Below are 15,555 nucleotides of genomic sequence, written 5' to 3'. Positions count from 1 at the left end.
GAGCTGAAGTCAATTTTACCTTGACATTTTGAATAAACAAGATGTCAGCAAATAATGACTCATCTGAATAAGTAAGCAAACAAATATCTATTTTTTTTTCTTCTAAAAAGGGCAATACACAATTGTAGATCTGTATGTAATACTGAGATATAAACTCCCTAAGAAAACAATGTGTACAGACTGTATTAGACACAGAACTGTCTTGGAGCTCAGCAAACCAATCTCATCAAACATGGGCAGTGAATTATGCACTGGGAAGGATAGGCTGCTGACATAACAAGACTGGCCATGAGCTAAAGGCCGTGACTTATGTTCATGGTTAGTTCAGTTTCAACAAAAATACCGGATGCACATATGGTCTAACAGGGGACAGGGAAAGGTAAGATACTTTTAATAATTTAATAAGATTATAATTAAAATGTGTTAATTTGCTTCTGCTAACTGGTGAATTATGAGTGTAGATACTTGGGGTCTTGCATGCAATTTGCAAAGAAGCTGTGTCATATACAAATAAATAAAAACATAATAATATATATATATATATATATATATATATATATATATATATATATATATATATATATATATATATATATAACCTCTGATGATTACTTTAGTACAGAAAATCTTATTCATATACTGCAGCATTTTAATTTGCCAGTTAGAAATATGCTTGGTTAACAGAGCAGAGCAACGGCAGTGCTGGATAGTCACGTCTGCAGGAACTATGGTCTCTGATGCAGCTTTTTAGGAAAATGTTTGTTCCCTAATCACTTACATTACCTGAGAGAATATGCAAAATATATGTGCAGAATAAAAACATGTGATCTAAACAATGGAAATGAGAGTATAGATAAGTTACATTTACTTTTCTTCAAACTAGACAGAGGAGAACATCTTAGGAATATAAAAATCAGCTAATTAGCTTTCAGAAGTTTATACTGCCACATAAGCAATAAGCTCTGTGTGGGAGTACTGTACTTACTGCAAAAAATATATATATATATTGCTGCAAGATTATAAAACTTTCTCAACTAAGAAACCCAGTGGAAATTCACATTACTTTAGAAGATAAACTAAGTTTACTTTTGGTGTACTAAATGGCAAATCATGTTAAATAATGGTCAATGATGTGCATGCCATTTTAGAAATTGGTTCTCTCTGACGTGCCTCACACAGAGAGTGATTGATCTCCACAATTAACCTCTCTCTCTTCAGTTAGCTAAAATGTCCTTGTGTTGTGGCAGGGGCACGAGACTGGAGAATGATAGTGCAGTCTCAAGAGATATGTCATGTGTGTATAACAGAAAAGTGATATGATTCTATTACTCCAACAATCAGTATATTATACCACAGTGCTGTTGGATTCTCGAATCTGATTTGTCAGACAGTGTTGATTTAACTTCTATAACTGCAAGGCCCCCACAGTAGTCGTGAAATTCAAATCAAATCACTGGGCTATATTAATGCACTTTTTCTAATATTTTATGGTTTCTATAGTAACAACTTATTCACAGGGATTTGTTTGGAGGGTGCTCTACAAGATCTAAGTATAGTAATAAACATTTCAAAATGTGTTGTTATTTAACAAAGGAAAACCTATCATTGTTAATATGGTGAAGCTTTCTGTAAGGGAACATTTATTTTACATTTATGGAAGGGATATCCAGTGTCAATCACTTTGTAACAGTACGTTTTCCACAATAGGAAAGTCTTCAGGACAGACGACTTTCACGTCTGCATTTTTATTTTATTTTTTTTTAGGTCTTATTAACTTCAGAAGAGAGAAATATTGAAAAGTAAAAAAAAGTTAACTTAAAAAAGAGATTAATTTACCTGAGGTAAAGCCTGAACTACTGTGTCTAGCAAAGCACGCATCCCAGTGGCCATCTTCAACAGTTTCAGCACTATGAATAGAGAAAAGAATCAAAGTGAAAAAAGTAGCACACCTATTCAGAGCCATTTTTAATGGAGGTCCCGGTGGTCCCAATTGCAGCAGAAAGTAAAATACCAAGTATCAGAATCTGAATCTACAAAAGGATGCCGGTGCAGAGGAGCCCAGTCGAAGCCCTTAGTGGACGTCTGTAAAGGCCATTAATTACCATCAGAGACCTCCTTAGAACCATCATAACGCACCAAGCTGCCCTCTGAGCTCCTACGCGTTTCCTCTACAACCATCTACAAAATTTCTAGGTATCAAATAACACTCCCTAAATAACTTCAAACCTGCAAATATTTCAGAATTCAAAGCCAGCTGTTCGGAAAAGCTGGTGTATACATGTATTTCGTACAACATAATTCATGTAAGATCCTACAAGTTTTGCATGAGGTCAGGATTTCAGCAGAAGACTGACCACGTGCGATCCGCAACACCCGCATGATCCGAATAATGGTAGGGTTGATAGGAAGTGAGGCGTTAATCTCTATCTCCTCCAGTGTGATACCCATCACAGACAAAAGCACAATAGCCAAGTCTAGTTGATTCCACCTGCAGATAGCGATAGCAAGAGGGAGGAAGAATAGTGGGAGAGAGAGATAGGTTCATTCATTTATTCATTAGAGATATGATACCTGAACTGACAGCTCTGTTGTAATCGGTCCAGATGAGCTGAGTGATTAATAATGAAGTATTCTGCACCATGGGAATGCAATCACTGTGTCTTCCATATTATATCAGAGAACAATAAATTATATATATATATATATATATATATATATATATATATATATATATATATAAAATCTGCTGAATAACTACCAGACACTGTATTCTAAAATATGCACACAGTGCTTGTATCATTTATATTTTATATTTATTAAATGAAACTTTACTTATTCAAGTACTGAAATGAAGAAAAACCTAACTATATAATAGAGTTCACATAACTAACAGTAGGTGAAGTTTATTAAAAAACAAAAACAAAAAAAAACTGCACATTTCCTCCAACAAAACATGTCTAACTCAGCTTAATTGAAATTTATCTTTAATCAATTCTGTTTACTTATTTCCTTAGATCTAGTTAACCTGCTAAATGCTTTATTCTTATTGGCCTATTATCAGAATGTGGATAAGATGTAAACTAGCTGTACTATGCCTTTCATAAGTATTCACCCCCTATGAATCTTTCCACAATTTGTAGTGTTAGAACCTGGAACTGAAATTGACTTAATTGGGATTATATGTCATGAATCTACACAAATAGTCCATAATATTGAAATAAGGGAAAAATCTGTATAGTTTGCAATAGTTTAATTTATTAACATATAAATGTTGTGGTTGCATAGGTATTCACTCCCCTTGTTATGAAATCCCTAAATTAGTTATGGTGCAACCAGAGCACCTATGCCCTTCCTCTACAAACCCCCCTGTATTGGAGATAAGCAGCAGTCATGTTTCTCAAAAGAAAAGAAAAAGTTTAACAATGATGTCTATGGCTGCACTCAGAAGAGGCGGATAAAGTAAGAAAAGAAAGAAATTGATGTTATGATGGAAGGAAACCAGTTGCTGACAGAAGTCACATAATTAGTTGCACCTGTGTCCATTATTATTATTATTATTATTATTATTATTATTATTATTGTTGTTGTTGTTGTTGTTGTTGTTGTTATTATTATTATTATTATTATTATTATTATTATTATTTTATGCTAACTAATTGCAAACTCAAAACACTGCACTATAATATAAAAAATTCACACTGTGAATTTCAGTCCATAAATTCAGTCCATGATTGATCTTGTAAATCAGGCATAAATTTACCTACACATGCTTCTAATTTGACTAGCACAATTTTCTAATCATGTCAGCTTTTTTTTTGTCCTCAGTTAACTCAAAGGCAACCTGCTTTGAAATCTACATTAATAAACATTAAGTAACAGACTGTTGTAATTACAGCATCGTTCTGCACATCATCCAACAGGCTGAGAAAAGAGATTGTGTGAGTCAGGAAAGGAAAAGAAGGGAATAATTAGTGTATTTCATCAATTACCTCTCAGAACTGCATGTGTGTGAATGTGTGCACACTTGTAGCCTTCGTGTCAGCGTTGAGCGTGGAGGACGGTCGTACCTGTCTTTGAAAAAGCGGCGGAAGCCGAAGGCAATGAGCTTGAGTGTGGCCTCGACCACGAAGGTGGAGCTGAAGAAGTAATTACAGTACTTCAGAGCGGTTTCGAGAGACTGAGGAGAGAGAAAGAGAGAGTGCGTGTGTGTGTGAGAGAGAGAGAGAGAGAGAGAGGGAGAGAGAGAGAGAGAGAGAGAGAGAGAGAGAGAGAAGGAGACAGTGAGAGAGAAATGGGGGCATTTAAAGAAAAAGAGACAAAATTTTATGTGCACAATAAAATGACAATATCAATATAAGGGAATTAATGATGTCACCATTTCAAAATGCAAAAGAATTACATCTTCCATATACCGTATATTGTACTTTTAGAAGAATATGAACATTTCCATTAATGTGTACTGATATATACTGATAATATTGGTAAGTCTGAAGTCAACAATTTATCCTCTAAAGGATATCACATGGGTGCTGTTCTGACCTTTGGCTGATCGTAGTGCTCCAGCGACATGGTAATGACGTTGATGCAAATGATGAGGGTGATAAAGAGGTCCAGGTAGTGGCTTGTGCATAACGAGTGGATCATCAAGCGGATGTGGCCATACCCGGCATAGTACGGCAACTTCTGCGCCTCTGCAGAGACAGATGGAGACAGCAAGAGATCAGTCATAGGGGAAAGGAGTGGGAGGCTTGGGTTGAGATTGGCAGACACCAGAAATTGCAGATACTGGCAGAGAAGAGAGTCAGCACAGCAAACAAAGAAATTGTAACAGAGCAGCACTTTTAACTGATGCAAGAATGTCGCTGGCATTGGTAAAAAATTCATCACCAAATCTCTGGGGAGGCCACATAAAGATTTCTTTCCTCTTTTTTGCTCTCAACTTTTGATTTCTTGGTTTTATAAAACTGTCCCCATGTTTTGGTTAATGTGTGCTCTCCTCTAAAAATATACTGTATGTCAGTGAAGTTGTTGTGAATCGATTGCAAGGCAATGGGAAATTGCATGGAACTGGATGGATAGATTTCTTTATAGGACAGAACAGATTTACCAAAACGTGGACAGAATACATCATAATACATAATCCAGCAACTTGTGCACATAATTTACTATTTTTGTGTCTTCATTTTAACATTTCCAGACCTATAATTACTATAAATATCTATATCAATATAAATGGTTTTGACTCAAGACTGACAGAATGCTTGAATAGTCAAAGAACATTTGTTTTACATAACCCAGTGGTACTTTACAGACTGGGGCTACCAAATGTTAGCATATGTCAGCATGATCCCAATATTGTGTCATAGTGCCATTTTCAAAGGTCATCTCAAACCATTACCTTTCAAAAACTGTCAAAAATCTCAAGCAGAAGGGTCAGGTTTCAATGTAAGCTCTTAAAAACAATGCTCAACATCATATTAATGAGAAATGCAACATAGAAGTAGTGGTGACATTAGTACCAATGTTGGTAGCACTGTTTCAGCTTGGTTAGTTAGCGATCAAGATGATGTACAAGATGATGTATAAGAGATGTACAAGATGACAAGTGATATTAACATGATCTAAGCTGATCTGTTTGAGCAGAGTGTACAGATGATGTGGTTAGAAAGCTAGACAGAGTAACAGACTAAAGCACTGCTGCATCAGTCTCTGTATGTAGAGATGAATTCCCATTGGCTCCATGTTCACTAGGTAGTTGAATGGCATTGTGGGTTAACCAAGGTGAAAACAGTCCAACATCTACTGTATAGATGAAAATACAAATTTCATTACATAATATAACTTGGACACCACTGAAAATCATATGTTAATTTTGAAGATTAGATTTTTTTTTCATTTAAATGCAAATCACAAAGGTTGACAGAGTTGTTTTTGTTCAATTACGTTTATGTCATAGGCAGGAAATGGCTCTACAAATTACAACCTCCATGTTTTTGCCTGAAAGACTGAAATATATATTTTTTTTAAAATACACCCGGACACAATTACTTGTTTTGAGAAACACATTGCATCTGCAAGACACTACATTCTCATATCCATTTCACAATTTCATGAACAAACTGCTGATCAGATGTCACTGATATGCAATGTGGCTGTTAACATGACAACAAGAGACCATTTATAATCCACAAACACCAACCCAGTGCAATCTACACACTTTCACAATTTCTATTTTAAAATGGACTTAGCGCTCACTTTCTTACTGTATGGCTCACGCTGCCTATTTGGACAGCTAGAACATAAACCTCAAAAAAAAAAAAAAATGGCAGAAAGGTCAGAGTCAGGAAGGATGTGCAGTCGATAACAAGAAAAAAAATCCATGTCAGAACCAAGCAGGCACGAAAAAAGAAAAAAGGAGGTGGACCAGGGTGGCACTGGGTTTGGGGTGATTTCGGCTCACCTAAATTAAGAAACAAGCAGTCAAAGCAGATGGAAGAGAAAGAGAAGGCGGACAGCTGGGGGAGAGACAGTGGAGTAAAAAAAAAGAGGGTGAGAGGAGACAGGAGGAGACAGGTACGACAGCCAGATAAGGCAGGATAAATAAATGAAGAGTGATATGAGTAATGAAATAAGGCAAATGCGAGAGACAAGAGTAAGATCATTAAAGGAGAATAAAAGATGGTGGAAAAGAAGTGCTGAAGCAAAAATGAGTGGTGTGATTAATGCTAACTTCTTTCTGCTGGGACAGACAAAGTTGTTAATGCGCTGAAGAAAAAAATCTGTATGAGCACTTATGACCTATTTCAGCTACTTCTCCATTCTTCTGTTACATCATTTGGCATAAATGCAGTTAATTTCATGGAAATTTAAGGTAGTGATCTGATACAAAATCTAATTTTTAAGATTTTTCCACTCAATAAATGCAGCTGATTAGCCAAGACATGTTTGCTTTGTTAGTTATGCATGCTGGTTATGAGTATAATGTAGTTAACAAGCTAAAGCTAACAAAGCTTCATTAGTTTATCAAACAAAGACTTGTCGAGGTTTAAGACTCGGCTCAGCATACTGTTATTTAGAAACATGAACAAAAATTTATTGCGCTTTTTTCATTGGCATTAATGCTAGTTAGCTGAGCAACTTTGCTAATATTAGCTTAGTGGCTAATGCTTATTATACAACAGCAGTTTGAATTCTCAAATCTGATTAATGATGATTAACTTCTTGGTCAATTTTCTATAACAGCAGCAGGTTTATATTAATGTGTTCATTCTAATATGTTATGGTTTCTATAGTAACAACTCCTTCACAGGGACTTCTCAGTGTCATACATAATCAAAGACTACAATAAAACATGTCCATTAACAAGGGAAAAAATGTCTAAACTTTGATACGGTGAAGTTTTCTGTAAGGAGATGTTTATTTATTTAGCATTGATGGAAGGAATCTCCAGTTTCAGCACTTTATGACAGTTAAGTGAAAAACATTATGAAAAACATTAAGTTTTCAGCCATGCAATATATTCTCGGAGGACTTCGAACTTTCTGGTTATTTGGTAACATGACAAGGTTTTTTTTTTTTTTTTCCTGTCATGTTTGCTTCTATTTTACCTCACCAACTGTCAGATATCCTATAAATATGTGCACCATTTTTTTTTTAAAGTGTGTGTAAACTGTAGATAAATCAACCCAAATGGGTTAAAAGTCTAAAATAACATTACTGTATTGAAGTAAAAAAAGAAAAAAAGAAAAAAAAATACACTAGTTAGCTATACCAATGCTGTTAGAATACCAATAATATTATCTGTTTGCACTTCCCAAGAAGATAGATCTCTTTTTTCTCTTGCTTTTGCAGGACCTTCTTTTGCTGCCAATTTATGCCTGCTCTCAAAAGATGATCTCAATGTCATCATTGATATTGAGAGAGACAATGAATCCAAATAACTGTAAATATGCCTACATTGCACAAGTATGAAACTTTTTGCTGCTGTCAAGATTATGTAGACAAATCTCACTGGCACATGACTTTAATTATCTTGCAAAAAAAACCAAAAAACATAGCAGATATCGCATTTTGTAAACAATTTAATTCTCAACCCATGGTTATGTTCATAATATCCAGACATCAAACTGAAATTAGTAATCTATGGAGTGACCCAGGAGTATTCAGTTCCATTGATGAAAATAATTTTGTAAACAAATTATTAACTATATTTGATATACTGTTTTGATTGTGGGTTCAGACAGCATAATTTACCATGAATATTATATTTGATAGTATTTATATTTTGGGAAACCAACATGCTGCAGGAAAAGAAGCTCTCTTTATCATTCTACCTAAATTCATAACTGACCTGCAAATGTTCTCTTTAATGCTTTTTGACCTCTATTGTGGCATGATACCTTTATATTTAACTTCTTGTATTGTGGATTTTGGGCTGTTGGCATTTAAAATAAAAACATGTGCACTTGTATTCTTTGCTTTTGCACTAAAATATCAATACACAATCTAGTCACAGAAAAACTGAAAATATATTTGCTGTAGGTTCTGTCAGTCAGCAGGTTGTTTGTCCTACTAAAACTGAACCTAAATTCTGTAAGTGAAATCTAATTGTATGTTATTATGAAAATATCACTCTGCTCCAGTGCATACACTCAGTTCTTAAAGGTAATCAGAGGAAATTATTTCATATAATGTGCTGAGGTTTATGCCTTGTTTTTAAGCACATGCTATAATAACAGAAACAGAACCCTCTGTCTTTCCACACCCTCCCTTGCTTACTCCGTCTCTTCTTCTCCATTCGCCTGAGCCTCTTCTCCTCCCTCCTTTTGGCCTCCTCGACCTCCTGGTGCTGCCGGCACTTGTGAAAGTTCTCCACCACCACGCCAACGAACATGTTCAGCACGAAGAAACTGACGATGAGTAGGAACGAGATGAAGTACAGCAGCATCCACGGGTTGTTGTTGGTCACCGGCTGGGAGACAGACAAGACGGGGTAAAAAAAAAATAGCAGCAACAGAAGATAGGAGAAGACAGGAGAGGGGTGGAGAGGAGAGGAGGAATGAAACAGAACAGGTGAAGGAAAAGGCTAAAGGAAAATAAAAAATTTTCATCCATCTAGTAGGGTATAGGATTCTTTAGTTTGTCACTGGAGAGAGGGTTCTAAGTAGAACATAAAAGAACCAAGCTGGAAACTTTAACCATCTAAATAAGAAGAGCTTTTTTAAGAGTTTATACAGTGGGGGAAATAAGTATTGAACGCGTCAACATTTTTTTCAGTAAATATATTTCCAATGAGGCTATTCACATGAAATATTCACCAGACATCAGTATTAACTCAAGAAATCCAGAAATATAAAGAATTCACAACATTAAAGTTCATAAATAAAGTTATGTGGAGTGAGTATTGAACATGCTAAGAAAAAGCAGTTCTCCAAGGCAAGGTAAGGCAAGGAACCAGCTGAAATGCATAAGTAATTATACCCCCTATCTGTGCAAATTAATATCAGCTGGGTTAATAAATTGATGGTCTATAAAAAGGCTTTTCTTACAAAGCAAAGAGCTCTCCCAAGCCTTTCAGAACCTTATTGTTGCTAAACATATTGATGGAATACAGACGTTTTGAAATACAGTTTTGAAATACAGACGTATTTCAAAACTTCTGAATCTTCCAGTAAGCACCATTGGGGCCATTATCCACAAGTGGTAGCAACATCACTCCATCATCTACAGGCCACACACAGAAGCTCCTCACAAGATTTCTGAACAGGGAGTCAGAAGGGTAGCCCAAGAGCCAAGGGCCACTCGGAAAGAGCTCCAGAAACACATGGAGGCAGCAGGTTTTATTGTCACAGAGAAAACAATAGGCAATAGAAACAATAGAAAACTCCACTGCTCACGCTTACCCCAAAAGACTCCATTACTAAAGAAAAGGCATGTTGAAGCTCGTATAAAGTTTACTACAACTCATTTCGACAATCCTATGAAATACTGGGAGAGTGTAGTCTGGTCAGACGAGTGCAAAATTGAACTTTTTTTCCTGTCATACTACACACCATGTTTGGAGAAGAAATGGCACTGCACATCACCCTTAAAACACTATACCAACAGTGAAGTTTGGAGGTGGAAGCATCATGGTGTGGGGCTGTTTTTCATCGCATGGTACTGGCAGATTCATATAATTGAAGGAACGATGAATGGAGCCCTTTACCGGGAGATTCTTCAGAAGAATCTGCTGCCATCCACCATGATGATGAAGATGAGACGTGGGTGGACCTTCCAGCAGGACAACGATCCAAAGCATACAGCAAACGAAACTCTCAGTTGGTTTCAGAGAAAAAAAATCAAGGCGTTAGAATGGCCTAGTCAGTCACCTGACTTGAATCCAATTGAACAAGATTTAAAAACAATATGTTTAGAAGAATGAGCCAAAATCACACCTGAATACTGCGGCCGATTAATTTCTTCATACAGGAAGCATTTTGAAGCTGTCATTACAAACAAAGGCTTCTCCACTAAGTATTAAACAAATTTCAGTTAGTGTGTTCAATAGTTTTATCCTGTGTCATTACTCTTTATTACACATAACTTAATTTATGGACTTTAATGTTTGAATTTGTTTATAAGTGTGGATTTCTTGAGTTAATACCAAAGTCTGGTGAAAACTTCATGTTAATAACCTCATTGGAAATATATTTACTGAAAAAAATGTTGACACGTTCAATACTTACAGTGTTTCCCCCACTGCAGATATCTAAAAATGAAATGACATCAGATTCATTCATGAACAGTTTGTTCAATCAGATTTTTCAGAGTTTTAAAAAATACTGTAGTAGTTTCTCTAACCAAATGATTTAATAATCAAACTTCCACTACACTTTATGTCATGAAATGTCATCTTCTTTGACAGTATAGGCAGAAATCCCCAAATACCAAAAAGCGTGATATTACATTATCATATCACACCATTCCACTTGTATTTTCCTCAATCCATTGTCCTGGGATGGCCTGCATATGTCTGTGTGTGTGTGTGTGTGTGTGTGTGTGTGTGTGTGTGTGTGTGTGTGATATAAAACTCTCTCTCCTACCTGTTGGTCTATTCCCACTGCGTCGAGTCCATGGTACATTATATTGACCCAACCATCTTTAGAGGCTAAAACAAATAGAGACATCAGAGCCTGGGGAAGGAGACAGACCAGAAAAAAAGAAAAAAAGATTTAGACACAAACAACTTCGTATCTGAAATGCAAACTTGCGCAATGTTTTTTTAATTTTATTTTATTAAATAGTTACTGAAGACAAAAACAAACTTACTAACAAACAACCAAATAAAACTACATAACCAACATAAAACAAACAAACAAACACACAAAATTGTACAGCTAAGCAAAAAGTTTTTAAACTTAGTTTTTAAAAATATTGCCCCAAAATAACTGAAATAATAAGGAATATTTTGAAACACACAAAAATAAACAAAATAAAAATAATGTAAAACAAAGTGAAGAAGGACCAGAGAAACAAACGATAATAAATGCAAACAAAACAAAAAAACAAAAAAAAAAAACTAAAACCACAAAGAAATAAAAGAGACAAAGAAAAAAAAAAACGACCAAACAAACAAAAAAAATTAATTAAACAGGAATGTTAACAAAATATTACTCATAACATTTAGACAACAATAACTCATAACATTTAGACAAAAATACATTCTTGGTTTCCAATGATATCCCAAAGTGGTGGCGCTAAATACAAATAAAACATTACACTGGAAACTAAAACTAAACGAAATCTTCATTCATCTTCAGTAATCGATTTTTTTTCTTCCTGGTTATGGTCGCAGTGAATCCAAAGCCTGGGTGTGAGGCGGGAATACACCCTGGATGCGGCGCCTGTCCATTGCAGGGCCCCATACACACACCTACACACTCATTTATACTTTAGTATAGCCAAGCCAACTATGGCTTGTTTTTTGGAACACAAAGGGAACACTCCACCCTGCTGGAAAAAAAAAAAAAAAAAAAGGAAACTATAATGGTCCCCGTGGGTCTCTACTGGTAATTTGTTGCCTTCTATTTGTGGCATGTTATGTCTAGTGGATACCATTAAGGACCAATAGAACACCATTGACATTTGGTAATGGTTTTAATGGTTAACTGATGGTTTCTAATGGTATTTGTCATGGAATCCATTAGAATTTCTGTGACGAACCAAAAAACTTTTGTGTACCTGCCCCAGGTTGTCAAAGTTATACTTGTGATGAACCCATTTGTATTTAGCCAACAGACAGTCAGACTTATTGGTGATATTCTTGACATCCAGGCCAACACAATAATAGAACTTCCCTTTGAAGAGCTGAAACACACACACAGAACCACCCACACACACACATACATTTGTATTAGTCAAGGTTTCATTAAGGCCTCAGATGCAATATTGAGGTTAAGATAGGAAAAATAACTCAAGGCTCTAAAGAGTACAGTATGAACGAGAACTAGAAGATGAGCTTTCAGCATTCATTACAGCCCGAGAGATCCAATACAGTGAGGAAGGGGAGGTCGAGAATGCACGAGAAACAGAGCAATCAGTATGAACACTCTGATGGGTTTTGACACAGAGCAGGAAGTGTGAGTAAAGAGATGATTAAATAGCAGATGAGGCTCGAGGGAGGGTTTTTTTTTTGGCGGGGTGTGCAAAGTTCAGACTAACAGAAATAAACTGGTTCCAACCTGCACGCCGAGGATGCCAAAGATGATGAAGAACGCACAGCAGATGAGCACAATGTTTCCTATGGGCTTTAGAGACGTGATGAGAGTCTCGACCACCAGCTTCAGTCCAGGAGCCCGGCTGATCACCCTGCATGCACAATATTACACACAATTTCTGTTGAATGCAGAACTCAAATGTGATGGATCCAGCTGTAATTCAAAGCAAAGATATACAGCATGTTAATGTGATCATTCAAATATGTTATAATTTCTATAGTAACAGATTATTCACAGGGATTTGTATTGTGAACACTAGACATAAAACTGATAACAAATCCAAAAACATCTTGGTATTTAACAAAGAAAAATCGTGAATTGTTGATATGGCCAGGTTTTCTGTGAAGACACTTTTGTTTAACATGGAAAGAGTCTCTGGTGTCAGTGCTTTCTAAGAGTATGTTTTCTTTCAAAGGGAACTCCACTTTGCATTAGCTGAATGCTGTGGGAAGTGACCTCGCGAGTGACCGGTATCTGACTCTTGTGTAACATCATGCCTATTTATAGGCCTGTCATGATCAGGTGATTTGGCAATTAAGCGCATCATGTGATATATAAACGACACCTGTGAACCATGCCGTCAGCCTTATTGTCTTCAGAGAGACTGCATGTCTGTCGTTTGTGTAATGCTCGCAAAAAGAGTCTTCATTTCCTCTCTATCTTTTCAAAAAAAAAGAAAAAAAAGATAAATCTCTTTTCTTTTCTGTCTACCGGGGCATTGGTGAGCAAGGCCTATGCAGTAGTGGGTCTTGCTTGTGGGTCACAGCAGACAGTGGCAGTGTTGCAGGCCTATCAAGCAGACCTGCTGAGTGAGCTCGACATACGGCAGCATTTAGCCAGAGTCTTCCCTGTTGTGTCAAGTTCACCTGAGCATCCACGAGTGGAGCTGGGGGCAGTGCTAGTGCGAGGGAGGCACAGAAAACAAGTACAGCAGTCCGCCTCTCCCCGCAGACAGCCAGGGGAATCGGGCGGCCACAGTTGCAACCTGCAACTAGATCTGATATGAGAATAGTCATAAAGGCCAAGCAGACAAAAGAGGAGCGGTCCTGAGGGGCCATGGAAAGAGGTATAAAGGGGACATGAGGTTGTTAGCCCCAAGTACTACTGTAGGGCCTTCCCTAGCCAAGGCTGTCCCAAGTTTTCAGTGTTCTCTGGTCAACGAGCTGTCACAGGGCAACGAAAATCTGATGCTTTCCCTCCAACAGAATGTGGAAAAGTTAACTTCACTAAAAGATTGTCTGGTAGCGTGGAAACTACTGCCAAATGTGTCTCCATGGGTTCTGTCTATCGCAGAAAAAGGTTACCGGGTCCAATTCAGAGATCAACACCCCCAATTCAGAGGTGTGCTCACCACAGTAGTCAGCACAGAGCAGAGCCCGACGTTAGCGCAGGAAGTGAGATCCCTCTTGGACAAAGGGATAAAGGGGCCATAGAACATGTACCCCATTCCCCGAAGGAGGGAGGTTCTTACAGCTGTTATTTCCTGGTCTGCAAAAAAGAGGGGAGTACACGGCTAATTTTAGATCTGCGACTTCTGAACTGTACTCTTCGGACATACAGGTTCAAGATGCTGACACCCAAACTTATCGTTTCACAGATTCAGTTTGAGGACTGGTTTGTGACAATCTAAAATGTGCATATTTCCACATAGAAATTGTGATATTGTCCAGTCACAGGAAGTTCCTGAGGTTTGCATTTGGAGCCGAAGCATACCAAATTCGGGTTCTTCCCTTCAGGCTAGCTTTATCCCCTCGCACCTTCACAAAGTGCATGGATGTCATTCTGGCTCCATTGTGACTCCAGGGCATCCATGTACAAAACAACCTGCACGATCCAGGGAACTGGCGGTTCAACATCGAGATGTTGTTCTTGCCCACATGAAGAGCTTGGGGCTCAGGTTGAACCTCAGAAAAGTATCCTTTCTCCAGTGCAGTGGACAACTCTAATAGGGATTATAAGGATGAGGGCATTTCTATCCCCAACAAGCATAGGGTCAATCCTGTCAACATTGAGCAAGCTCAAGCTGGATCTTGGCATCCCCTCCAGTCTCTACGAGAGACTGTTGGAGCTTATGGCAGCAGCAGCCAACGTCATACCTTTGGTCCTATTCCACAGGAAACCGTTTCAGTGGTGGCTGAAAAGTTGGGGGTTTCATCTGAGGACGAAACCACTAGAGTGGCCCTCATCTGGAGTGGCATATAAATTGCCTAGAAATACAGACAATATTTCAAGCACTGAAATTCTTTCTTCCTCAATTGAGAGGTCACAATGTGTTGACACAACACAGCGGTGGTCTCATATATCGACCACCAGGGAGGATTATGTTCACGTTCCCTTTTCAGGCAGGCGCAACTAATTCTTCTGTGGGCAGAGGGAAAGTTTTTGTCACTGAGTGCAATGTACATTCTGGGCAACTGGAATGTGGGGTCAGACATCCTGTTGAGGCAGGGGCTGAGGCCCAGGGATTGGTGGCTCCATCCACAAGTAGTGAAGTCCATATGGTGGAGGTTTGGCCAAGCAGAAGTGGATGTGTTCGCCTCCAAGGAGACAACACACTGCCCACTGTGGTTCGCCCTCACTCCACCCGCACCATTAGGGCTGGATGCCATGGTGCACATGTGGCCGAGGTCACATCTATATGTTTTTCCCCTGATTGCTCTGCTCCCACAAGTTCTACTGAGAGTTTGCCAGGACTATTTATGTCTGCTGGTAGTAGCACCTTATTGGCAAGCTCGAATATGGTTATCAGAGACAATATCCCTGCTAGACGGCACTCCTTTGGCGATTCCAGTCCTCA

The 15,555-nt window shown here is 37.8% G+C and overlaps 1 protein-coding gene across 1 annotated transcript in view; it reads right to left on the bottom strand.

The window, feature by feature from the left end:
• LOC128615915 (voltage-dependent T-type calcium channel subunit alpha-1I-like) overlaps positions 1-15,555 on the bottom strand; it is a 144,173-nt gene that overhangs the window by 20,696 nt on the left and 107,922 nt on the right. Inside the window, exons 20-27 of the mRNA XM_053638313.1 lie at positions 12,723-12,849; positions 12,223-12,348; positions 11,085-11,174; positions 8,779-8,971; positions 4,540-4,691; positions 4,068-4,177; positions 2,355-2,488; positions 1,837-1,907 (exon numbers count right to left, since the gene is read on the bottom strand). Coding sequence (XP_053494288.1) covers positions 1,837-1,907; positions 2,355-2,488; positions 4,068-4,177; positions 4,540-4,691; positions 8,779-8,971; positions 11,085-11,174; positions 12,223-12,348; positions 12,723-12,849 — 1,003 coding nt within the window. The remainder of the gene's footprint in view (positions 1-1,836; positions 1,908-2,354; positions 2,489-4,067; positions 4,178-4,539; positions 4,692-8,778; positions 8,972-11,084; positions 11,175-12,222; positions 12,349-12,722; positions 12,850-15,555) is intronic.

Source organism: Ictalurus furcatus, chromosome 12, assembly GCF_023375685.1.
Source record: "Ictalurus furcatus strain D&B chromosome 12, Billie_1.0, whole genome shotgun sequence".
Taxonomy (NCBI): domain Eukaryota; kingdom Metazoa; phylum Chordata; class Actinopteri; order Siluriformes; family Ictaluridae; genus Ictalurus; species Ictalurus furcatus.
The sequence above is the reverse complement of the archived record's forward strand: the minus strand, read 5'-3'. Positions and strand labels throughout refer to the sequence as shown.